Consider the following 27,295-nt stretch of genomic DNA (forward strand, 5'->3'; position numbering starts at 1 on the left):
TAAATCCAAGTATTTTAGAGTATTTGATCGTCCCACGAACTACTTGTTCTGCTAATCATGAAACAAATGCACCCTCTCATTTTATGATGTTTTCTCCTTTACTCTTCGTAGTATAAAGAGATAAAAATGTTAGTGCCGTTAGAGCAAAACATGAATGAAATAATAGTATAATCTAATTTTTCTTTAAATATTAATTTCCCTAGATCCTCAAATACCCAAATGTAATTAAATTGAAAATGTACGATATGCAGGTAAATTTAAATAATTGGACTGACACAATTATCGACAGTGTTCATTGTTACTTATTGAGAGTCCTCTCGAGTTTCGAACTTGAGAAAGGTTAAGAACCACTGTCCTAGATGCTGGTCTCGCTGTTGCCGCTGCGCCTTCGTCTCTTTCGCGGGGGTCGCAACGAATGGGGATGGAAACGGAGACGGGGGACGTTCTCTTTGTCGAAGTTGGCAGCAACAGACAGCCCTCTGGCTGGAAAGGGAGGGACGGTCCGCGACGTACGCCTTAGGTCCGTCTGAAGCTGCCTCGCGATCAATTGCACTTTCAAACCCGACCACCGTGAGGTCTGTATATGGTGAGCGATTGTTTTCCACTGCTCCGAATAAATAAAGCTTGTGGTTCACCGAATGCGTCGTAAAAAAAAAAACGGTACCAGAGGATTTTGTGGAATTTAATTTGAAGTACGAGATGCTGAGATTCCTTTTTGATGCTCAGAGTTTCAAAAAGTACATCTTTGGAACTGTAAGTTAAAGTTCAGAAGTAATTTTATAAAAACATTTCTGATTTTCTGATTTTGGACGTCTTCAGTTTTAATCAAGGTTCTATATTTAAGTTTTTCTATTCATTTTGGGATCACCTTTGAAAATGAAATAAACGATACGAGGAAAACTGCGAAATATAATATAAGAAAAACAAAAGTTTGCGAATAATTTACACGAAGACATATGTATAAGGTATTAAAATTTAAAGAATTGATGAAGATGCCAACCTTTGAATAGCACAGAGTGTAAGCAAGAAAACGCGAGCTCGCTGCACCCTTATTTCCGTCTCCCATTAGATCCTTTTCTCGGAATTAAACAGACATCTTTACTTTGTTTGATGAATATCTATTGATCTAAGTATTCTTCTAAGTGTATACAGGTTAGTATGTTGGTTGTTGTAGACCAGGCTGAGGAATTAAAAAGGAAATGCTGGAGTCTTTCGCATCCATTTCCCAACCTCAAACACGAGAAGATATCCTTAACGGGAATCGAGTTAGTCAGACTCGCGGTATATCGCGGAAAGGGATTGGCGGACGCAGTCGCTTTGGTGTTCGTTGAAGAATTATGTGTTTATTACAGGAGAAAAGATTGCACGCGAAAGAACCACTCCTGTCGAGCTGGATAAATGGTTCGGGTAAAGACTACCAATTTTCGCGGTTTCGTTTATGGAAAAAGTTTTGAAACATACTCGCTCGATTTATAACCGTGGATCCGTTAACAATAAAACATCGGTCATTCGATAGAAACGTCGTCTGCTCTATATTTAGTCGTGTATTTCAATATATGAAATCATTCCGTAACAAAATGCTCGAACAATCCAACCACCCAAGAAATTTGAAAATTCTTAAAGCCACATTAAAAATACACTTTTCCGTGTAATACATTTCCTACTCATACTTTCGTGCATGACTGTATATTCCTGGCGCATATCATGACAGACGCAGGGCTAAATCCGCTCGTATCCTCTCAAATGGAGCTTGATCTCCAATCAAGCTGAAATGCGAATATTCAGGACGAGTGGCAACGCTGATGATTCGAAACTTTACACCCTCCCGCGTGCCCAATTCCAAAAGGGGCAGTAAATATCCATGGAATATTTAAATCGCCGTCACCGGCCACACCACCAAAACACGAACGTGGGAGCGTGCCCGGAAATTGGCTCGTTGTCCTCGACGTCGCCGTTATTTACTGGGCTTAACGACCGAAAGCTTACGCTTTCTCCTCTTGTCTGGCTAGTCCAAGAGTCGATTACGAGCAACCTCCTCCACGACTCCCGCGAAGAATGAATTTTTAGCCGATCGAAACTGCAAAATGTATCCTAGCATGCGAGAATCCACTTCGGTGGTCGATTCGGAAGGCAAGGATCAATATCTAACGAATTATACTTTATTAATAATTTAGAAGCCTGCGCTGCTCCAAAATTGACCACTGTTTTATCAATTGCAACGAGTCAACTCGAAATAATCGAGGTGTATGCGAATCTTCCTTCAATACGGACGAATAAATAGAGTTTTTTTACTCTTATTGCATTTTTGATGCTCTCTTTTCTCCGACTTACTTTACTATTTAATACTCTCCAATTACTTTAATGTGCTTCATGATCAAAGTAATTTCACTCTTTCTGGTAAAATATTTAATTTCACAATTCTTTTTGTACCTACACATTCGTCGCTAATGTATCTCTTTTACTCATTCGAATAACCATCGGAGTCGAGCAAAATGTAGTGAAATTAATGATGTAACGAAACCCATATGATTACGAGTCCTCCGTAATCAATAATTGTAATTAAAGGAACGGATATTATGATAGAAATAATCTGAGCGAGTGTAATCATTGTACATGATTAACTTAATAATCTTTAACTGGGAAATGATTACACCTGCCATTATACCTCTGTGATTACAAATTACTGATCGATGATTAGACGTTATAAATGTGTGAACATTTCAAATTTGCTAGGCATAGGCCAACCAATTCATTTGGAAATTAATAAATATTTTCAAAAATGAACCGTTTGCATCCCCTACCGATAAAACTCGATAACTTTTACCTTCGCTTTGCCAGTGATCAGTCAATAAAAAATTTCTTTACATCGCTTCCATTCTAACCCATAACTATTTCCACGATTATTTTCCCCTCGTATCATCCACATATCGTATTTTCCTTTCAATCGTGTACCCATTTTATATTTATATTTTCACGTATCGTAGCGCGGAGGACCAATATTTTTCCAACGATATCGCGGAGTAAACCCACACGCTATATCGTTGATTTATTTATTATCTTTCACGGATACCCAGGAACCGATGTCGCGGCGTTCCCTTTAAATTACATTTCGATTTACTTACATTCGATTCCCGGCGTTCCCATTAAACTCGGTTCCGATTTCCCACCGTTTCTCCATCATAGTGCCAGACTTTTTTTCACGTTTGTCGTTCAGTTTCCAATTAACTTCTATATATAGGACAAACGAAATCCCACTCGCGCGCATTCAATATCGACATTTTCCGCGAGTATAATTTACACGGTCCTCTTAATTGTCGGACTGTTAATTGGTATTCATGTCCCATCACCTTTTTTTTCCACTAATTACGTCAACGGCCCTAATTCTCTATCCCCTATCGACAATGTTTTTACTCCAATTGTTCGATTTCCGTTTTTCTCCGACGAGTACAGCGAGTTTCGCGCTAGTTGGACGACTTTTCTCGTCTCTTTCACTCGAAATGGCGTCGAAATAGCTATTTTTATCGCGCGATTTCTGGTAGAATTTAATTGCTTCTCGTTTTTTCAGTTACACTAAAACGTTACAGGTAGATAATATTTATTACAATATTATTTAGTTAGTTTTTATATTATATTTTATTGTTTTGTGCGAATTAATATTTGGTAAGCTCAAAACAGAATAATTGAATTGTTCGATCATTTTTTCTGGTATTCCAATACGTTGTTCGTGGACACCCTCACCCTCATCTACCAGACTCTCTGGCGTAACTATTAATCCAATTTATCGAAAGTAAACATAGAAAGATGCTGCCAACTAAAAACGAGAGAAGAGATAAATACAATCAGCTTCCTCTTTCAGACGTCTATTCGTCTCCATCAAGCCAAACAAACAAATAGCCGACGGTATGGGTGAGGGAATTTAAAAAAAATCTCTTGGCCACTAAGCCGTACAGTTCGGCTTTAAAGGCGGTCGATCGATTCCCGTCGCAGTTAATTAGATCCCCTCAATCCTCTGCAATCCAAGAGAACGCGGATCCTTTTCCAGCGGACAAATAGATCGAATTTTCGAACCGACGCAGAAGTAACCGTAACTTATGAAGCAACCAAGCTCGAGGAAAAAAGAATAAGACAGAGAAAATTGGCTGTTCCTTGTTTGCCCTCTGAGGAAGCGGTTCGTTAATTAAACAGGTGTATCCGGCGCCCGATTATCGGAAGAGACGTTTTCGAGTGGGAATAAAATTAAGGTAAAGAATCGCATGTCACCTTAAAATGCCTCGATGAAGATTCAATCGTTATTATTAAAAATTACTTACAACTCGGTGCAGACATTAGCATCGTTGACTATCATTCAATGAATCTTTAGAATAACTGCGATGCATTCCAACGAAAGTTACAGTTGCTTGTAAAACACCGTCAGAATAAAATGTAAAAACAAGAATGCTATTCGTTATAAACACCACAGGAAAGATTCTACGGTATAGTACAGAAGACAAGTTCGGGACAGGTCACTTTTATGAGACAGCTGTCACGTAAGGACCTTGACGAAACAACGAACGAAACACGACTGAACACTCTCGTGGGTTACGACTAAGCTTGCGACGAATCATCAACCTGTGCGCCGCACGTGGTAACGAGAAGACTCATCTCTCAACAATGTCAAGCAGGTAAATATAAGTACCGAAAGGAGCAGGAAAGCTTTTCCTGTCCCACAGCTTTGCGATTACGATCATTCAAAGCCCGTATATAAATGTTATATTATAACGAGAATATAGAAAAACTTTCAGAACTGGGCGAAAAAAATGCGCGCGCAGTTGGCGCCAAAGAAAACGCGCCAGATGGCAACACCATCCACCATACATTTCTATTGAATGTAACGAAAGTCAAATAAAACTACTATCGGGATTATAATTTCAAATTTTCTTCTTCTTGTTCTAAAATCTTCGAATAACGAATTAGAACAAGAGGAACTTCTATCCGTGACTGTGAATAAATGAGAATTCTAGTGATCGATGGATCAAACTATTAAGTTGTTTATTATAGAAAATCAAAATCATAGATTAGAAAAAACTTGACTTAGTCCTTAAAATATTTTTGTAATATATATTTAAATGTACTTTTAGAACATATTAACAGAATTCTGTCACACCATGTTAGAATTTGAAAATCACTGACCGAATAAATCGCTTGATTAATATTTCTGGAAGCTCGTGGCGCGAAACGCGCAGAATCGATAGATCTAATCAACGAATTCGATCGAACTGCGAGAGGAGTCCTGGATACTCCTCATAGAAGTGAACGCGGACTCACGCGATCCGATTTAACGAAATCGTGATCCATTCCCCCATTCGTTCCGACAAGACCATGTTTGAACGGAAAACACGGTAAGCGCAAAATCAATATCTCGTGGGTCCAGTACTCCTTTGAACCACTCTATGCGACGTGAAGTTCAAACTCTTCTGGATAGGAGAGGAAAATAGACGCTTCTGCTTCTTAACCGACTGGATTTAAGTTTCTGGAAAAGATCCTACTTGAACACATTTACATTCTTTCGCTCCCATTTGAAACACAAGGAAAAAAGCCAGCGAACATTTTAGAAAATAAACAAATTCCTGGACTGAAAAATAAAATGTTTAAATAGAATGTTTTCAAATAATTGCTTCGAAGCACTAATTCTAATAACAATCTCTGTGAAAAGTAATTTTTCATATTTCGTTAAAAATACGCGAACAAAACCTTTTTTGAAACGTGACATTTGAATACATTTCAAAGAATGCACCCATTGTCAAAGAACACCTTCTGAAATTAGTTTTCAAGAAGCCTCGTGGCTGTAATCAAAGTGCAGAGAATGCAAACTAATTTCGTCGCATCGGGAAAAGGTTTCAAAGTAGAATTTTCCAGAATAGAGTAGAGAGTACACCTACAGGTTTATCCAACGTGCTGCGTATAGTATGTCACATGTATGGAGACCAGGTCCGATTCGGATGGTAAATGGTGAAAGTCAAACCAGCATAGATCGAGATTTATTTCTAACCCGGTGCATCCGGCTCGTTCATCCAGGATTCGATACGTCAATCGGAGAGTCGAGGACGTGCCTTAACAAAAATAAAAGAAACGATAAAATATGAACGTTATCGGAAACACAATTTCGGGAAAATAATGGACTAAACGGCCTACGTGAAATCCATTGCCTATCTGCTCTTTTTATTTTTCGCACACTCCAGTGGATTCTGACTCGATCTCTCTCGACCCTGCACTTTTTTGTGTAGTTAACGCAAAATATTCAAGGTACCGGTTGCCAGATAGGTGTAAGTAAAAGCTTTCGTAGATGTAAATTGACATACTTCATATTATAAATTGTACGTATCCAAAGATTTCGACACTTAGGAAACGTTATAAGGAAATAAGTCTCCTTCAGGAAACGTTAAACGTATCTCCAGAACTGCAATTATAAATTGTTACGAGGCAACGATCCCACGGTGAGATTCAACGTGGCAATTTCCTACGATAAAATTTCTCCGCAGCTGCAGTGTACTGCAGAATGAAGACGATCATCATTTTCTAGGTCGTCTGGGCTTGACAGTTGTTTTCGGGCATTCTCACCGCGCGAAATATAGTAACGAAACTGATATAACCGCGGAGATAAACGATTTCACATATATAAAATGCTTCCAAAACGAGGTTGAAACGGATTTGAAGATTTCCGAATAATTTATGTATGGAGCCTGGGAACATGAAGAAAAATGAGAGAAAAGTATTGAACATTTTAGTGCGGCTTGAATCTTTATGGTGAGATAAAAGAGAATATTGTGGTAAAATAATTGTTAATAATTGAGTGACTTTAGAAAAAAGTTTAAATAAAGTACACGACTGAAATTTATTGACTTGGTAGTTTTAATTTTTAAAAAGGCAATTAAATTAGTTACAGAATTGAGATACTACATTTATCTACCTTTGTAGCAGACAAAATAAAATCTGAAAAATGGAGCTGCGTCGAAACGTCGCCTTAATTGTCGCGAGGAAGATACGGAGGAATCCCGCAGAAATGGATCCAATATGGCTGGCAGCGAGAAACGACGAGAGCTGGTATCCCCGACAAGTCAAATGCCAGGTAATTTCGAGAAATCGGTGGGTTCGTCCTCGAATCGATAAGTGCTTTCCTTCTTCACCTGCAGACGGTTTCGTAGATAAGAGCAGTCAGCAATGCGTCAATAGAGACGAGACGTTCCTTCGAGCTGTTTCTAAAGCAATCTGCATCGATCCGACCGCTACCTTTATGCGGTTTCTCGAGTGTGCCTGGTAAACGCTGCTCCGCGGATAAGCGTTAAACCAAGAGTTACGATTATCTTATTGGAACAGAACAAACTAAAGTCCGTGGAAACTTCACGAAGCTGTGTCTCGGATAAACCTGAAATCGACTCCTCACAGTTTTAGGCGATTGCCTCGTTTTCCTACGTTTTCGAAACTCGAACGTACTCCAGCGATTGTTGCAATATGTAAATTCGAAGCTCGGGACAGAATCGACGAGCAGGGATCTATATGTAACTGGAATACTAACTGTTGCATTATGTAGTCGATTGGGAACGGAATAAAAATAATTTCTGTGGAGGTAACGGAGGTTCTATGGAGATTCAAGTTTGATTTCATGGGGGTAACCTTTTGTATCTGTGGAGATTTAATCGTTTATTTTATGAATAAATGTTAAACCAGCTATTTATACTATATATTATATAAGTAATTCACATTACCCTTGGTTAATGTGAATTTTTGGTTATTCCTCTCCTAGATATTAACGTTCATATTATTTTACACAACCATGGTATATAGTGTACATACACACTGAAATATTTGATAAATAGGAATCTACAGAGCCCGCAATAGCAACTGCGCCACATTGATCCACGGCTATTCGCAGGTGCTCGTAACACTCAGTCGAACACCAGCGATAAGCCATGGATCGTTATCCGCTCGATAGAGTTTCCGGAAACGTATCGACACCGTTTCGACAAACGGAAACAGAGGTGATCACTGACAGGTGCTACGGGGGCTTAATGGTGAACACAGTGGGAAAACGAAACTAGAGAATTCTATCCAAGGTGTTCGAAATCCTTTCGAATTTCTTTTAACAGGACCACGTTATTTCTAAAAAAAAATGGTAAAAACATGATTTTACTCTATATTAGTATCATATAATTTATATAAAATTTCATATAAAATCTATAATTTTTGAAATGTTGTACGAAAACGTGTTTTCCTTGTTAGAGAATGTTAGATATAAAACGTATTTATTATCTATCGATTGCTATTTAAATTTGCTATTTTACTTTGGGTAATTGCACAAAGTGCCGCACGTCGTTATTTTCTAGGAAAAGCATGTTACGCGATACCGTAACTACCATTGAAAGATGAAGAGTAAGACAAATCTATACTTAGAGGATGCAAAGCTTCACGAAGCTGGTCAAACTCGTCCTGGATAAGCAAACCACGATGTGATTATTGAAACAAGAAGCACAATACGAAGGAAATAGAAGAAATCTCTGCCTATTTAAACGTGCTAAAACTATGAAGTATGTTAATCTGATATCCGTCGTACGATCGACATCGGTACTTATTATATTTTGCATCTTCATTTTTTCGTTTCGTTACTTTGATGTTTCCTACGATACTTTCATGGTTGCGTATCTTCTTTTTAATTTGATGTAACTAGTAATTCTTGGTCGTTTCTTGACATTAAAATTACCTAGTTCGACGCACACCTATTATACATACAGACAGTACGATATATCGAAACATGTTTAGTCATTCAGTGACCAGGCGGAAAAATTCTCTTTACGATTTCAGGTTCAAAACAGAAGTGCTGAAGCCTAAGTATCTTATTTTATCATCCGACTGTACCATTTTTCGTTAAGATTTGTTGAACGACAGGTCGTTACGTCTGATAGGGGCCATAGAAGTACCGATTTATCTTATGATTATCTACATCGACTTACGGTGATGACGTTATACGTATGTACATTACATCGTACGACAGGTTGAACAACTCCCTAAACACTTTAAAAATTATTGTATAAAAAAAGACACTACATGTGTAAACCACTGTATGGAAAAAAAGATTTATGACAAGTTTGTACAGCTAACATCTGTTAGCTTCGTGGCCTCTATAAGATGGTATGTTAAATGCAGTCTTTTTAAATACTTTTCTAACGCTAAAACTACTGCCATTCGGTACATATTTACGATAAATGTATTAATTGTAGAATGCATACAATATATCACCATGCAATATGTATATTTCCTATACGTTCTCAATATTACTATACGTCGTAAACACATAGCATCCACAATAAATCTTTCCAAGTAACGAAAAGGGGTGGTTTACTTTTTTCCAAGGGGTCAAGTTGGACACCCTTGGACTATCCTCCTTTTTCATCGTCCTCTCTTTGCGTTCTCTGTTCCGCGACTCTTTCTCCACTTTGTCTTCGACTCGACAGTTACACCGACACCCACTCGTCCGAACTCAGCGAGGGTGGGTTTTCTCGACCCCCTGGCGATTCCAGAACCAGCCCCCGAGCTTCGAAAAATAGAGAACTTTCATCCGTTTTCACGCGAAGCCTCTCCTTTGGTCAACAAACCGATAGCCAGCAGCGGTTATTACGGGGGTAAAATTGCACTGGACTACCCCCTGCTCCAGAGGTTGGAGAGACAGGGAAACCGCTGGACCGCGGTCGAGCTCGTGTCTTGTCTTGGGAATCGATTGGCCCCGAATCGACGATTAGAAGCGGTATTGGCACCGCTGGAATTCGATTGGAACACGTTTTACGTATGCGATCACTTCGCTAGATAAACAAGGGTAATATTCTGCGAAATGATGGAGCGACAGCGAACTATATTCGCGATGACGTCTCGTTCAGTCGAACTGGGTCACTGTGCATTTGTTTCATTACTTCATCCATTCTGTCCTATATTATTTTATCGAGGGAGTATTTTATCTAAATATTAAGAGCATTAATAATTTAAAATATCACGAAGAAGGGTCATTATTCATTATTCACGAATGATTTCGACTCGAATAATCACTCGAATAATTTCACGAATAATCTCGACTTTAACCTACCCAGTTCCTTCCGAGACTCCAATCTTACAAATGCGCTAAAGGATATCCTTGGTCCCTCGAAAATTCCAAAAAGAATATCGGCCCTTTCGGCTGCTTTAGGTAAAGTAAAATCGCGCGGTAGTTGAAGGGTTGAATCGCTCTGTTTGAGCCGTGTGTTGTGCATCCCTGGAAGAAACGATTCCGGATGGAAAGGCAGAAGGGAGTGAGCTATCGTTTTCACCGGCGTTCCGTGAGGTTAAGAGGTATCCAGGATCGGGGCAAGTGTGGTTGCGCTCTCCGTGGCCCCGTTTTTCCAACCCTCTCTCCGCGCTCCTTCTGCTCGCCGCGTCGGCTAGAAGAGGCGAAAAAACGAGGAAGCACCGAGTTTCCTGGTGTGGATTTTCCAAGCAGGAGATTGGCCGTCGTAAACTCCGCCGGGAAGGGCGCCAGACTTTCGACGAAGCCCTCGGAGAACGATGAATCACGATGTAGGTCTAGACTCTCAGATATAGGGAATGAGACGTGCTGGTCAGCCTGATGATTTCGGAAATGACCGATTAATTTATCAAGATGCGACGAATTTGAACGAAATAGTGTACAGGTTGAACCAAGTAAGTGTGACAAGTGATAACTCCATCATCAGTATTTAAATATAACTCTTGTGAATAAATCAATACCCCACAGATGAATCAATAAGTACACCTGATAATTCTCTGGCCACTCTGCACCAACAGTCTTTATCTCTGTCATAATAATAATGACTGTTCAGAAGGCTAATTTAAAACAGAGACCAGACCTGTCGTCGCTGCTATTCCAGAGATTAAGAAAGGAATGTAGCCTGTCCCTCATCCTCGTTTCTGCCGAAGATGTCCCGTTACCTTTGCCTTACACCTAACACGATGCATAATGACGCAAGTGGGAGAATCCACCGCGCGATACAAGGAACTTCTACGAGCCAGGTTATGCTCTTTCCGTACTTTTGGCGTGGACACTAATCGCTCGTCACGGGTATACGGGAAACTTGTCGTAGTAAAGCTAGTCAGTTCTTCGTTCGACCTTACGAGAATAAAAGCCGCTGAAAACTCTCCATACTTCTGCGCTCGCCGAGAACAGTTTAGCGAGGAAGGCTAGTAGACCAGGTTTCGCGAGCAGCTCACGGTGAAGCGAAGTGAAGCTTGCGAATTATGTCTCTGGTTGTCTTTTATAGCGTGTCATCGATAAAGTGTGTGGTTTTGTGAAACTCTTTGTACAAAGGAGCGCATTAGAAACAAATGAGACATCCAAAGTGTACAGATATGCGAAGGAAGCAAACCAACAACCTTACAGTATAAAACGGTGAGTTCAGATCTTCCCAAAAAGCAAAAATGTTTATGCACTTTGTGTTTCCTTCAATTTGAACATCTAAACTAATATTATTTCGCGTGCCTGAGTATACTCGAGCGTGTAGTTAAAAGGTTAAAAGCGTTCTGCTACATTCAGCTACGTTTCCGTTAGGTACGCATGAATAGAGTAAACGTGCCAGTAATCGACAATAAAATCTTCCAACTAAAAGTGTTTGAAATGCCATTTATCTTATGAAACATGTCGCGTTTTGTACATAAATCTCCTCCATCTATTATCCCAAAATTTCCTTATTTGAACATCTATTTCTCACTCTTAATTAAAATAATAAGGTTCTACTATAAATTTATCGAACCCCAAGTGACTCGAGCCGCGCGAAGAATATTCTTTATCGTCCAAGAGGGTAGAATTTAGGACAGAAAAGGTTAACGTGTCGATTACTGATAAGTTTACCCCAGACACTTTTATTTGCGGTCCCGAGGGCGCCGTAAAGTTTGCACGCGGGTCTAAAAATCGTAGGGCTTTTATTAAGAAGTAGCTCTTATCGAAAATTTCCCAAGTATCGCTTAAACCATCGCCGCGAAGTTTCATCAATTTTTCTCTTTTCCGCAGTTGCAAAGTACCCGAAGACCGACGAAAGTTGAGCCGCGGAAAAATATGAAAGAAAGAAAACGTAACCGTGAAGCGCAGGAAGCCAAAGAAACAATTTCGAACAAGTACCCGGGGCAAGTTCCGCGTCAGGGCGGAAAGCTGCCGTGAAATATCGGGCCGAAAGGGATGACACATTCGCCATGTTTAAAATAGAAATGGCTAGAACGAGATTCCGTTCGGAGTTGGTCGTGAATTCGAAGCGTCGAATAAAAGTGGAAAGAAACTGAGCCAGGCACGATTTACAACCTTTCTCTTTACTGTACGCATTTACGACTTTATTGATAACTAAGTGACAATCGACAGACACGTGTCTGAAAGAAGAAATACACATTGTAGAAAGTAGGTAGTCCATATGTTTGTATGTACCATTTGTATTTTATATATATATATATATATTTATGTTAACAGAGGTCTAGTAGTCCAGGCGTTTCGAATGACATCTGACTTGTCTACTTCGAGTGTAAAAAATCTGAAGACGTCCACAGTTAACTATGTCTAACTTTAAAAGTTTCCAAGCACGATACAGTCTCGGGTTTTGGAAGAACAGGATGAGGGCGACGAGATTGGGAGTCGATCCGTGATTTAAGTAACGACAAAAGAAGGGACGCTGACAGGGCTCGTTCGAGGCGTTTGTTTCTAGCTACGAGGGGCGGTGGATTCATATAAGGATCAATGTCTCCTATTCCTCCCGTTCTGGTGCTGTCGTTCCTGCTACTCCCGCCGCTGGCGGAAGCCGAGGAAATGATGGATCCCTTCGCCCTGATACGAGAAACGCTCAAATATTGGCGCAGAATCTACGAGATGTACCAGGAGGAGGTCGACCTCGGCTATTGCTGGGCAGAGTATTTCTTGCGGTCGGAGAACGCCACGAAGAATGTGCAGATGTCGCACTCCGTGGACCACGATTGGTTAAATTTCGAGCTCGAGGAAGGCCGATTGCCTAGGGTGACCCGTGAAGACCGGGTTCATTCGACGGATAGCCGACGGGAACGAGTTCGTGGCAGGCGTTCCTTGGAAATATTGAACTCCGTGGATCGAGACGGCGAAATTTCGATCGCCTTCGAGGACATGGTGAGACATTCTGATGGAACGGTTATCTCAAAGGTGTATTCGAAAAATCGAGGGAATTCAATGGGGGTGGATTGTTGCAACCAAGTGTGGGATGAAAGTAATACCTCGAGAGGAGTATCAGGTCTCGATGATGCAAGGCAACCGTCATCTTTGACAGATGGTCTTCAGAAAGGTGCAAATGACCAGGTATCAGGTTTCGCTGTCAACAACGTTGCAGATAAAGTCGAGATATCGTCACCTTCTATGAAGTATACGGAAAGACATAATGAAGAAAAGCCTAGTGTACACTCGAAGGCTAGATACGACTTGGCATTGATAAATGCTCGCAAACACATGTTTCCTTGTCGAAGAAAGGAAAATTGCAAGTGTACAGACGTCCAAGTTCCCAATAAATCTTCTTATCTTCTTCCAACATTCTTAAACGGCTCCAGTTTGAAGATTTCTAAAGAGAACCCGATAAAGAACGACAACAAGGGACTTTTTGTTCAAGAGTTAAAAACTTGGAAGGTCTACTCAAAAACTGCCAAGACGAGACGCGATATGAAGTCGGCAGACTGTCGGTATCGCGTTTTTAAAAAGGATGTAAACCAGTTGTCAGACTGCGACGATGTTAAGAAATCGTCATCCTTCCTTGCGCCGTTGTTAAACGTGTACGGAGAAGTTTCGACGGTTTCTAAAGGGGGAATGGGAAAGTCTGGGATACTACGCGTGCATTCGACGTCTGGGTGTGATTTGGAATCGATGAACCGTCGCAAACACACGCTGCGTTATCGGGGAGAGAAAGGACGACAGTTTTTAGGTATTTACAGTGTCAACGGATCTTTCTATCCCCTTCTATACGGGTTGAACGCTTCCCGTTTTATGATTTCCAACATTTCTAAGAAGAACTATGCAAGGGATGGCGATAGGTGTTCTTTTAACCAAAGTACAGGCCATTTGAAAATCTTCTCGACAAATTTCAGGATGAAGAACAAATTAAACTCGATAAATTGGCATAAATATATGTTGTATCGTCGAAGCAAGAGAAATAACCAGTTATCTATCATCAAAGATGCCATTGGATCTCATAATTACCCTCCATCTTTGGAAAAAAGCAACATCCGGAAGCTTCCTGTCCATCAATCATCAAATTTGAAGATTTATTCTAAAACCACCAAAACCAGACACGATTTAAATTCGATAAATCGAGCGATAAATTCCCGCGATTTCTCAAGCAACGATGGCGCTACAAGACCGTCTTCCCTTCCATCCTGGTTGAATACCTTCACCCGCAACGGTGAACTTTCTCCAAACAGCAAAAAAGTTGTCAAAGCCCAGTTCGATCCAGTACTTAAACGGATCCAAGCAGGAGGCGAACCTGGCGGAAAATCGAAGGGCCCTGAAATGGACGCGTATCGTAAACTTTTATCCGCTCATTCCCCGCGACGCGCGTTCACACTGAAAGTTTCTCATCCAAGAAGTCAAAAATCGTTCGATGTTCCCTTCCCTTCTCTCGGGGGAATGGCATCTCTCGATTCGCGATTTAAGTGGAAAGATACGACGAAAAAGTTGGATCATAACACGGATCGGAAGCATCCCAGTTGCAGAAAGGGATTCGACTCGTTGAATCCTGAAATCCAAGGAGCAGAACAACGCTCCAGGTCGCTCGACGGAACTTACCGAAGAAGTTTGCGTCGTAAACGCGACGCAAATGATCGGATAAGGCTACTTGAACCTCTAGCAGAGAGTAAAAGACCTTCCTATGTTGAACCTGTCAACAAAACTCGTAGACTTCTTGCGTCTTCGGTGTATACGGTACCTAAGAGCACTCTTTGGAGAGCTTTTAACTTCAAACGCAACGAAGGAAACAATAATGAACACAGGTCGAGGATGAGAACCAATTATACCAATTTACCTTCAGAGAATTCATCTCCCTTCTACTCAAAGTATCACAAGAACCTTTCTCGACGAAGGAAACTGGTATTACCTGTTACTTTGACAAAACCGTACAAAGTCCCCTTACCACTCGTGAACAGTTATGGTATTGTTCGTCAGTCGCCGAGATATGTGTTCCTGAAACCCTCGATAAAGGACCATAAACGGGAATATACTTGGGAGGGGGGCAGTTCTAAACAATTAACGACCTTGGATCATGATAATAAGTATCGAGGAACGGAATTCACTGGGCTTTTCCCTGTCGGCGAGTCGGTAGTCGAGGAAACAGGGAAAAAGGAAGCTATTCAGGATCCCATGGGACGACCCTCGTTACTTCCTGTCAGCTACCAACGATTTATGGGGGATTATGGGAGCTGGGCGAGCGGAACAAGTCGAAATTTGGGACCTACTCGATCGTCCAGAGCCAAGAATCAAGGTCGACGTGTCTCGAGCAACCTCGCCCAGGCACGTGGACACGGAAGGATGTTGACGACCCTGTTCGATCTTCGAGCGGTGTTTATGGCGTTTTTAAGGAGTTTAGGGTTCTTCGTTCAAGTGGGTAGAGAAATCATAGACTACGTGGAATCTAACATGGCGCTCGCCTGCACCAAAGATTACTTATGGAGCAAAATTGTTCAATGGATAGATTCCTGAGTTAAGGGAGAGGGTTATATTAAAGTTATCGAAACAGTTTTTTTTTTTTTAAGGTGGAGATATTAATCGAAATATTATGCATATACCAAGTACTGTAACCAATAAAGTGTCCAAGCACGTGTAAAATTCGAAATGCCCTAACCCAACTGACTTCCTCGAGTTTCCTATTCGTCGTTGATATCCGAAAGTGTCGTAAAACTCTCATAGAAGCGACCATGACAGCTAATCCTTGGTGTTTGTTAACCTCGACTCGGTGTTGGGATCGTCGAGACAGAATCTACCGATGACTATCGATCCTCGGACGTTAGACGTCCTTCGAGGAGAATAACCGACTATTTGCCACGACAGGGTACAGCTAACGAGTTGACGATAACGCGAGTGTCGTCGACGGTTCGAGGTTACAATTAAGAGCGCCAATCGATCCACAGAAACAGGTGTCCGTCGTAGTCGATAGCAAGCATTGCGAATGAATTTTTGATGCCACCTGTTGCTCCCACCAACCCCCTCTCGTGATCTCTCTCTCTCTCTCTCTTTCTCTCTGTGACGGAACATCTCGAGTTCTCCTCCCAGGAATATCGACAACTGCAAAAACTAAGCAACATCGATACAACGCCACGGTTTTAGGAAAATTATCCGAATTCTATACGAATTTCTGTGGAAATGATCTGCCATTAAGTACACTGCTTCTGTCTCTAATCTCTGGTCACCAAATTGATGCCACGTGCAAGAATTTCACTTCAGGATTATTTTTCTTACAGGCAAACTAGTTTTAAGAATATTTAATATTATATTATTAAACTGCGTACTATAATATTACATTAGTGAAAATACTCTATCCAATTTGACAAAACGCCAATGACCTCTGAAATCTCGAAAACTATATATATACTTCTTCCATGTTTATTCCCACTCGTGATCAGCAATCATGAACGAACTTATCCGTGAAGCCAGTTTACAAGACGTCGCAGTGCGCATCGAGATCGTCAAGAAACGATTGAGCCAAGGAGCACCAGACGACCAGATACCCTTCAGCTAACGGGATGCAACAGTTCCAAGCAATTACCGTCGGAACGAATAATTATCTTCAGACAAAAGGTTCTCCGTAGAGCCCTCGATAAAAAGGAAAAGCGATTTCCCGGCGGGTCGGGGTAGAAAAAGAGCAATCGGAGGGGAACCGAGTCGCCGCCATTAAGCCGTGATATAAATAAATACTTAATATTAAACGGATTCCTTTGATTCGTTAAATTCGACGATTCGATGCCAGCCTCTTTTCGACAGACGCTTGAATAGAGGTAGGAGATGGCCAGATTCGCTCCCTGTGAAAGGATTAAAAGTCGTGAATGGACTCGTGCATGGAGAGCACGAAAAGAGATCAAACACAGCCGCATCAAAGGGACAAGGAGCACGATGAAAGGCGGAATGATAGGGGCAAGGAAATAGGAGCGATCATTTATGTAGGCGGTCGGGGCTCGCGTGAAACGAGAACCGCGTCTCTTATGTCCTCGGTCGACTTGTTGACATTGTCTTTATAGAGGAGGAACCGAAGTGAGATGTCGATTAAACGCAGAGGAAACGCCCGTCCTCTGCGAACGAGTCGTGCAACGAACGCGTTTATTTCGCTGCTGTCCTCTTCATTCGCGTTCTCGTTCACCCTTGATCTTAGATTTTTGTTTGCACGACCGCGTTTGTATAGCACCCGCGCGTAAACACACGCTGATAATGAACTTCCGGGACCCGAAAATTTGGAGGGGAGAGAATTGTCACTGATGCGAAATCTGGTACGGTAGAACCTCGACAGATAGTTTATTGAACACAACGATTATTGTAAATTATGACGCCGACTAATTCCGTATTTAATTCGAGCGCCCCTCCGACCCTAATCTCTAACGACAAAATTTTCCACTACACAACGATCGTCGCTTTATCACTGCCTCTAAGCGTCGAGCAGCAGCTGCTAGAGGTACGAGAAGAAGGAACCAAAAGTAAGCTCGGAGGGCCCCAGAAGTTCATCATTCACCGGTACTCATCTGCACCCATATTCGCAGTGCTACGTATATTCAACCCGCCCATACATCATGACAAGGAAGAAAAAGAGCCACGTAAATATACGGGGTGGCGCCACGGGCCGGCATTCAACGGGGAATTCATTATTAAGGATCTCTTAAGGATCGTCTTACCGAGGACAGTCCGGCGCATCGTTTCCCGTCAGCTATAGAAAGAAGGGTGAAAGACACGTCGACGCTTTCGTCTCGCCTCCAAGAACCACACCTATTTCCGTCCCCTTTTCAGACCTCTGTCCCGCGGTTTTCATCGTAGCCTATTCACAACAAGCGACGTCATCAACGGCGACTCGAATTCCCTCGGCGTTCACGCGGTTCCCTTAAATATTTCATTCTTAATCACGCCGCCCGCGCCCGTTCGTGCGCCGTCGAACGCTCTGGAAGGGAATCAACAAATGACCACGAAGTCTGTTGACGTATTCGATTGATATTGTATTATAGCTTTCGTAGGTCTCATACTAACCCTTTGCGGTCGTATGTCTACTCTCAACCACCACTTCATGAAAATCTCTGCCGCTTTTCATGAGAATATCATCTGTAACCAAAGAAAAAGAAATAGCTCTGGAGGAGATCGAAACTAACCAAGGTAACGCTAATGTTCAGCTCGATCGCGAACGTTAGAAAAAAGGTCAGGAACAATCATCGGACGGTGATTCCCGGTGGTCTCGGTTACCACGACGCATTTACCGAATGCAGCTTACAGAGCCAAGGGGGGTTTGGAGCAGGACTAATTACTCCGACCTCTCAAAAGAACCCGAGAGACTGTCGGATAGTTAGAAGACCCTTCATCCGGCCCGTGCGCGAGTTACGTATACAATACGTATAACAGCGCGCGATATAAAGCCTAGAGAGGGATACCGGTGGTTGATATAAGCCCGGAAAAGAGGGCTAGAATAATCGCAGCGACGTGCAACGAATACGAAGGGGGTGACCAGAGGACGCGGGGGCGTCGTTTCGCTTTGTGTTTCACGATGCCGTTTTTCCATTCCGTTCCGTTCGACGGCGCACGAACGAGCCTCCGTGATTAAGAATTAAATATTTATCGCGAGATCGCCTCGCGTTGATGACGACGCGCGTCGTTGAATAGGCGACGGAGACTTGAAAAGAACACGGAATCTCGGGGGACCGCATCAGCTGGTACAGGTGAAGGTGGACCTTTTTAACCCTCTGTGAGTTTAGTTCCTTTCTTTCTGCGGACAACTTGCAAGGTGTTTACTTTGATATTTTAGGTTGAAGGTGCTGTCAACAGTCGTCGATATTGTTATTGAATATCAGAGACCAGGGTATAATTATTTTATAATTATACATATTTGGAAACCCTTTCTTTTAGTAATATTGAAATTAATAAAATCCAATATACTCGTAGTGTAACGATTCTCAACATTTCATAGAAGTGTATAACGCGGAAGCAAAGTTACAGATTTTCGACCGCTCATTGTCTCTATTGTGTCCTACTGTACATCGCCCACCCTCGAGCGAGGTAGGAAAATGTAAGGTAGCGAGACAATTATCCGGATAAACTCGTCGTCAAATTATTCCTGGTGCACGTCGGATGCGTATTCACGCTTTCGTTTTATCGAGTTATCGTTCGTCCTCGCCTCTCGCGGCCCCTTCCGCCGTTGTTCGCGATAGCTGTTTCCCAGGGCTTCTCGTCTCGAGGAAAATCGCATTCCTAGGTGTCGCGTGGTATTAACCGTATCAGCAAGCTTCATCGTGTAAGGTTCTCTCACGACTTTGCTCGGCGTATTACGCCTCGTCGTCTACTCGTCACCCCATTTACCGGGAAACATCCCCCTTTGTTCTCAGACACGTTCCACCTATAAGATCCTCCCACCTTGACGAGCCGCCTCGTGTCGTGCTCGTGGGGGCTGTTCCAGATCCGAGGAATGCTCGATAACCATATTATTTTCCACCATTCTTCATCGAGGGATTCTCATATCCCGTTGGCCCCCCCCCCCGGCTTTTGATCTTTTTCCATGGAATCGTCGCGGCCGTTGCCGGTATTAAATTCCGCAGACCCTCTTAGTTAATCGAGAAACGCTTTGGATCGGCTTTTTCATTTATGCCGTAATACCTCTGGATCGATTTAAGGTGATGAGGGGGAAGTGGGCAGGATTCCCATTAAAAAGGCAAATAATTGGATAATTGCTTCGCAGGAGAGATGAACATTTCTGCATAAATAAGCGAAACGATCGTAGTCTTTTCGCAGTGGGTTTTTGCAAGGCACTGAGGAAAACTATCGTATTTCGGTCTATTTTAGGCTTTGAAAGTATCTTTTTATACGAAACAATAAATATCGTCGACTGCAATTTATTATGATTTCTACACAACATTCCTCGCTCTGAAATCCTTCTTTACATCCTTTCTAATCCTTTTTTAATTAGTCCGCTTAGTTTTGATCTCGTTTACACAAATACATTCGCTTCTTTACGTGATTCAAAGTTTTCCGTATAATTAGAGAGGACAACAACAGTAGAAGCATGAAATGGTGCTCTTAAATTAATCTTCGTTGCATCATTTTTTGTCCTTTTTTCGAGCTAAATTGTGAACTGATAATAAAAGTTAAGGGTACTTTTTCACATGTCCACAGCCTGCGCTGCCCGCGCAACTGTATTCCCGCGGCACCCTAATTGACTGCAAAGTTCACAAATTTCGGCCGTGTCGCAGAACCGGATATCATACGACCATCCTTTAATTGCATAGCGCTGCGCCCGAAAATAGTAGGACTATTTACATGGAATTTCGATGGCATTCTCTCGAGATAGCCACCTGTTGTGGTGACACGCGCTGAACCGAACGACGACCGTGCTCTATCTGCTCGTGCTCGTCAAACAAACCGTTTGCACAGTGTTAATTAACCGTTTTGCCTGTGTCGACGCGGATCCACCCACAATCGTCTGGATCGTGTACGACCAGGATCACGATCACGCTTGAAAAACTCTGCACGCTCGGCGCAACGGTGGCTGACAGTATTATTTGTCTTCATAATTGATCGACTCAGGAAACGCACGATTTATATATTTCCTAGATCGTTATGTATCCACCCCACCCCGTTGTCTCTTGGTCGTTACACGTGCATACAAACAACGATGAAGACAGCCGGCGTTGCTGCAGTTATGATTAATCGACGCGTTCCGCTAACGACTTCGGAACTCGGCCAAGTGTCTGTGTTCGCTTTAACTCTTCCAGGACAAGTGAAATGCATACAGATTAAGGCTGAAACTATCCGTCGGATTTTTCTCTACTCGAATATTTCGAAATGTCTGCGAATGCTTGTAAAGTATACTTAATTGAGGAAAAACTAAATAATTTGGGGATAGGTGGAAACTTAACAACATCGAGATTAGTAAACTTGATTATTGATAAATGTAAACACATCAGGAATAACGTAAGAATACTAAATAGTATAATAAGGTGTACATAAAGTAACATAAATGTTTGCATCGACTATAGTATCCCGTCAACTTATATCGCGATAACGTACAACTCGAAACTAAAAATAAATCACGACTACCGTAACCAAAATGTCTCCGAATTCCACACATATCTCCGTTTCCGATCTTTCGTAAAATTTATACTTCCTCTAAATAACCGAAGCACCTTTCCGAACCTGAAACAACGATTACGATTCTCAAGTACAAAACAAAAGAAGAAAGTTTTGCAACAAAAAGAGTGACTGTGACCATAGACCAGGCGTTATCCCCAACGAGACAATAGAAATTTTTATTAAAGAACTGTACAGGCTACACAAACCCAATCGAACCAAATACGAACGACAGGGTTATAAGCGGTTTCCGTTTTTACAATAGCATTCAGTCGCGGATCTAAGACATCCTTAGTCGTGTTTCCCAGTATTGAGTCCTTTTTCAGTTAGCCACGAAGGTTCGATGAGAGACAAACCGCGAAGATAACATCTTCCAGTAGCCACGACCTCCGTGAACAATATTAGCGGTGGCTTGGTACCGTGCAACGCCGAGGAAGGATGTATAGCTACCGGCTGCTTCGAGCTCACCTACACAGACGAACAATCCAATTACTCCTAAATTCTCGTTACCCACTCGCTGAGAGAAAACTTACTTAAACTGCGCCCTATACCCGGCAAACTTGTTTAAGCTTCGAATTCCCAGCATGACAACAAAATAACGCTAACCCCGTTCAAAAACTTCCCTTAATCTCGCAGTGTAAACTTTTTCACCCTTACCCACGACGCTTCTTTTTGTCAACTGAACGAACGACCCTCGACAATGGACCACTCAAATTCGGTTTTTTTTTTTTAAATTAGTGAAAACAGAAAAGAATTGCGTGTTCCAACGACTGATTAGAAAGTTACTAGGAAGAAATGATCCTACATTTATCTTGATTAAAGTAGTAAAAATTCAAGATATTTTTCCTGGAAATTAGACCTACCGAGAATTGAAATTTTTTCATGTTATTATTTGATAAAATATTTAAAACAGCAAAATACAATGTACTCTGATTCATTCTTGAAAGTACGAGCCCACTCGAATCGATAACAGAAAATACTCACGGTTACGTAGGTTTGATCCCTCTGCAATTCCGCGAGATTATCGTACAGGCCTTCGAGCAGCGCCTTCCTAAGTTGCTCCGTATTCTTCCCGCAGCTCGTCTTCTCCAAATTCGCGCGTTTCGCCAATGCGGCGAGCTGCTGTCGCACCTCGACGCCGTACTCCAGATGTCTATGATGCATAAAGTTCTCGTGACACCAGACCTTCTTCTGCTTCGTGCTCGTATATGCGCGGAAAACGTTCAGCATCGTGACGTGGTCTCCCTCGGGTGAAGCGAATCTGGAACGAACGAAACACCGGCGACGTGCCACGTAACAAGCAACAAAATATCGATCACGGTTCGGACCATTTGACGTTTTAACATGAAACAGCGTATACTCTGTGCGCTACATACTGTTGTTATACTTTAAATAAAATGAACTAAAAAAAAATCGTAAGAAATCCATAATTAAAAATTCGTCCCTCAAAAGGTTAATCGAGTCGTTATCAAACACAGTTAAGTTAAGTCTTAAACTGTAGGAAATCGATATCGAATAAAATAAATACCTTGATCTGGCGACGTAAGCTTGTTGTCTTCTGGCAGGTGGATCGGTGAAAATGGATTCTCCCGACAACAATGCGACGACTGTAAGCGCCTCCTCGAGGCACTGATGCTCCACCGACGCAAGGATCACCTTGGTGAACCTTGGATCCAGTGGGAATAAGGACATCGTTCTGCCGAGTGTAGTCAGCTGTGGCGGAGAACCTATTCGCGTGAAAATCAAATGAGAAACTTTTGTCTGTCACAGTAGCACCGTATAGCAACGCCCGTGAATCGAAGAAAAGTAAGTCAATTGACCCCAACTGTTCTTGTTCCCCTGAGTGATCGAGTTTCGTTTGCACTCTTCGTTGGAACTCGATTCGAGGCTCTTTTCCGTTGGATAAACTTCTTTGCTATTACTGATTTCTATTTTTTTTTTATTTTTTTTTTTTTTATTTAATTCAATTCCATCGATTTCATTCAAATGAATGTTATCGATTTTAGTCGGACGAGACTGTCCAAAATTCTGTTTGGAATGATAGAGTTTAGATAAAACCGATTACATTTGTAAGAAAAATGTATTAATATATTTTAATCGGACAACATCGAACGCAAATTACAGTAATACCAGGTTCTCAAAAAAAGAAAAAAAGAGATAAATAAAAGGGTTGATTGAAATCCACGAGGAGACAGTCGCGGTCTGTTCTCGTCGAAGAGGAAGAATCGGGAACGGTTCGATTAGCGCATAGAATTTCATCGAACAAACGGAAAGAGCTCTCGAAACTCGGATCCAGGGATCCAGAGGGGTCGATACTTTCCCTCCCAAAATGTAATCATGCTCACCTTTAATGGCCCCGAGGTTCTCCAAGCAGGTCACCGCGGCGTCTACGGCTTCGTTCGGCGGTTTGTCCATAAAATCAAAGGTAGTGATATCAACCCCGATGGCGAGCAACTGAAGCGCCACGCCCGCTAGGGAACACCTTTGTATCTCCGGCACCGGCATCTCCTTCATCCTCTCGAATTCTTCTTTCGTGTAGGTTCTGTAACATTTTCCAGGCGCTTCGCGGCCAGCTCTGCCCGTCCTCTGCCATGCCTGCGCCTTTGAGACTTTTTCCACCCTGAGCACATCCAATCCTGTCGTCGGATGATGAGTCCTCGCTTTGACCACTCCGGTGTCGATCACATGTCGAATTCCTGTGTAATTTCATCGGGAATGTCTGTGTACACCCGACGTCCACGGTATCCACTCGCGAATGTAATCACGAAAGCGAGCCGAGCAATCAAGCCTGTCGCGAACGAGTACCCGCTGGTTTCAGCCGCGATATTAGCAGATTGCGGCGCACGCGGAAAATGAAATTGGCCCCAAACGAACGGACAATTTCCCGAATTAACCTCCTGTTCGATCTTGCCATCGAACCGAGGGGAGGGGGGGGGGGCTATTTTTGGCAAACGGAGAATTGTTCAAGAGGAAAAGTTTCGAGCGACGAACGTAACGAGTCCACGCGGCGACTAGTCGTATCATGCATGTTTGCTGCCATTTATTTATGACTTTTATCATTTTACAACATTTTTAGAAAGTTTCTATTTTTAATTTAAAACTGATTGTGACACTCGAATAAATGATTACGAATTTCTAAGGACACCAAACTTTATCCTTACAGCTAAGAGAGTGCATTCCCCTTTCTCCCCTTTAGTTGTTTGAATGTGGATTAAATCACAAAGATTAACGTAACTGTGACTTACCACCGATAGTAACGGACGTCTCGGCCACGTTGGTAGCTAAAATGAGTTTCCGCATTCCTGGAACGGATGGTTTGAAGGCTTCCAATTGCTGATGCGTGGGCAAAGACGAGTACAATGGAAAAACCTTTAACGGTGGATACCCCTGTCCATCCAGCTGTTTAGCTACTTGTCTTGCACTCGCTACTGCAGCTTCTATTTCTTCTTGTCCGGTTAAAAACACCAGAATATCCTCGCTGGAGAGAAGATAGAAAAATTCAGAAAATTGTTCGTTTCCTTCTGACCTACTTTCCGTTCGTACACGAACAGTTTCCCCCTAATTCGATAAAAGTAACGGTACGTAAATTCCAAGATCTTGTAACTGGCTCAGCGATTCGAAATTACATCACGAGTACTTTTCTTTGCTTCAGCGACTATCTAACAGTGGAATTATCGAGGACAAGGCATGACTGTTGAGTGCACTACTATATCATTGAAATTAGAAGAAAAAATTAATTTATCGGTATAATTTGTATCCTATTTCAACAATCGTCATCAAAAATGTTAGCAACCTCAACGACCTTGTACAGTTCCATTCTGAAATCTTCCCTGTACTATACAGTTTACTAAAAATACAAAAATATATACTATCATTTTTTTGCTATATAATTGATGTATACTACACACATTGCTTGTACATCGTATATTGCACACAATTTCTCCACACAAGTGCACAGCTCCCAATGGCACACATGCACGCCCTTCACATATCTGCCCGCATGTTTCATGCATAAATGCATATTTTACGCGCGCAGAAGCCATACGCTCTTCGCGTACCCCGCCAACGCTTACGTTATCCGTAGCCATCTAATACCCCCCCCCCCTCGCTTGGTTCGAGGGTATTCGACAGAATTCCAAACAACGAAACAAAAAGAGTAGAAGAAGCTGCCGGTACATAAGAGTCTTACTTGGCAGGATTATCGCGGTGAATCTGGAAGGCGGTAACAAGGGCAGAGAACGCGTAATCTTCTTGCGACTTGACGGCGTGATAAATCTTCACGGGATGCTGACGACCCTCTAAGTACACCGCCGGTGCTTGAAAATACTTGGCGAACTTATCGACGTCCATCGTCGCCGACATCACGAGCAACTTCAACGGCGGCAGGTTCTTCAGCTTCCGCAGATTCTGCGCTCGTCTCGCCACACCGAGCAACACGTCCGTCTGGACGGATCTTTCGTGGGCCTCGTCGAGAATCACCACCGAATAGTCCGAGAGGATTTCGTCGGACATCGCCTCGCGGACCATCATACCGTCGGTAAGATACTTGATCCTCGTTTGGGGGGACGTGACGTCCTCGAAACGCACGCAGTAACCGACCAATTTTCCCGTTTCCACGCCCTGCTCTTGGGCCACCCTCCTGGCCACGCTCACCGCGGCCACTCTTCGTGGTTGCGTGATACCAATGCAACCGGATGCACCCGCTATCCCGCAGGTGAGAAGTAACTGAGGGATCTGCGTGGTCTTACCGCTACCGGTCTCGCCGATGATGATAAGGGTGCTGTTCTTTCGTATCTCGTCGAGCAATCTGAAACCGATCGAATCGAAGAGAAGCTTGTTGAAACGTTGACGACAATGGAAAGGTTTCTCTTGTATTTCTTTTTAAGGATTCTTAAACCTCGACTCGTTATGATTTACACGCATAATACTCTATTTCGTAGTAACAACATTATTTGAAATATTCAAATGTTCGCGGTAGACGCGTCTTCGGTACTGGATGGTGGTGCCACCTAGACAGCGGACGATCACACATAACGAGTTCGCGCAGTCGACGCGTCGATAAGTCGCCATTTTGTTTTACAATCTACCCGAGTAGTTCGTCACTATTGTTCAGAAGACGAAATAACAGCGCAAATCAACCGGGAAACGATAGAACATGATGCAGTACTTACCGCTTACGAAGCCTGTAGACTGGTAAAGATTTCCTTTGTTGTTGTATGCTAACGTTACCACGATCCACATTTTCTGTCGGAACATTTTGACTGTCCTCGTGTTTTTGAATTTTGCTGGGGCTCTCGTTAAACACGACGGTAGTAGGGCGTTTCAGTGCTAATTTTGAAAAGCTGGAAGTACCTATAACATTGTACTTCGAATCTGTGTTGTCGTGGACGCCCATGTCGTCTAAAATTCTACCACAAACGGCGAACTTACCAACGGTACTGTGTCCACGAGCACGCACGTGTTGCACACTACACCTGTGTACAAATAAGCGTCTTGACAAGAGCAGACAACAGCCAATGGCATAGTGTCGCTAATTTATATTATTTGTTGGCCATTTTTCCATACTTGAGCCATATCAGTTTCAGATACATTTAAAATCTTTCATCGTTTATCCCTTTTCGAGTATGGAAGAAATATTTTATGCGTTTACGGCCGTTATTTTTCTTTATGTTGTTCAACTCTTAAAAAAAAAAAAAACAGCGAATAAACAAGACGATTGTTGCGCAACGGATGATAAATTTTTATTTACACCATTGCCCGTGAAATCGACCGTATTTTTTAAATTATCACGCGATGAATGTATGTACATGATTAACTCCATTTGTGCTGCTCCATTTGTGAAAGTATATTTACGAGTTTAATATCTTAATTTCATTTCGTAGTAAGGAAGTACTTGTACCGGTACTACAAAAGTAAACTTCATGCTATAATGCGAATTAAATTAATATCTTTGGGTATGAAACAACAATACAA

General features: G+C 42.2%; 2 protein-coding genes across 2 annotated transcripts in view; both read right to left on the bottom strand.

Annotated features, from left to right (window-relative positions):
* The window catches only part of LOC128884635 (neuroligin-1-like), a 48,091-nt gene extending 43,547 nt beyond the window's left edge, over nt 1-4,544 (bottom strand). The window contains exon 1 of the mRNA XM_054138140.1: nt 4,311-4,544. The gene's annotated coding sequence lies outside the window, so the exon portion shown is untranslated. The remainder of the gene's footprint in view (nt 1-4,310) is intronic.
* Nucleotides 4,545-21,167: 16,623 nt separating this feature from the next.
* LOC128876090 (ATP-dependent RNA helicase DHX33) lies at nt 21,168-27,107 on the bottom strand. The gene is made up of 7 exons (XM_054122178.1): nt 26,494-27,107; nt 25,512-26,129; nt 24,568-24,800; nt 23,668-24,018; nt 22,851-23,049; nt 22,307-22,583; nt 21,168-21,790 (listed from the first exon to the last, which is right to left on the bottom strand). Exons 1-7 carry the CDS (start codon nt 26,715-26,717, stop codon nt 21,614-21,616), a joined length of 2,079 nt encoding a protein of 692 aa, XP_053978153.1. The 5' UTR covers nt 26,718-27,107; the 3' UTR covers nt 21,168-21,613.
* Nucleotides 27,108-27,295: the final 188 nt, after the last annotated feature.

The sequence above is a fragment of the Hylaeus volcanicus genome, chromosome 1, assembly GCF_026283585.1.
Source record: "Hylaeus volcanicus isolate JK05 chromosome 1, UHH_iyHylVolc1.0_haploid, whole genome shotgun sequence".
Classification (NCBI taxonomy): Eukaryota; Metazoa; Arthropoda; class Insecta; order Hymenoptera; family Colletidae; genus Hylaeus; species Hylaeus volcanicus.

Coding starts and splice junctions, on each gene's coding strand:
- LOC128876090 (XM_054122178.1), bottom strand. CDS start 26,717: ATGGGCGTCCACGACAACACAGATTCGAAGTACAATGTTATAGGTACT. Junction 24,019..24,567: donor GACGTCCGTTACTATCGGTG/GTAAGTCACAGT, acceptor GAAATTACACAG/GAATTCGACATGTGATCGAC. Junction 21,791..22,306: donor GGGATCAAACCTACGTAACC/GTGAGTATTTTC, acceptor TCGTCTGTGTAG/GTGAGCTCGAAGCAGCCGGT.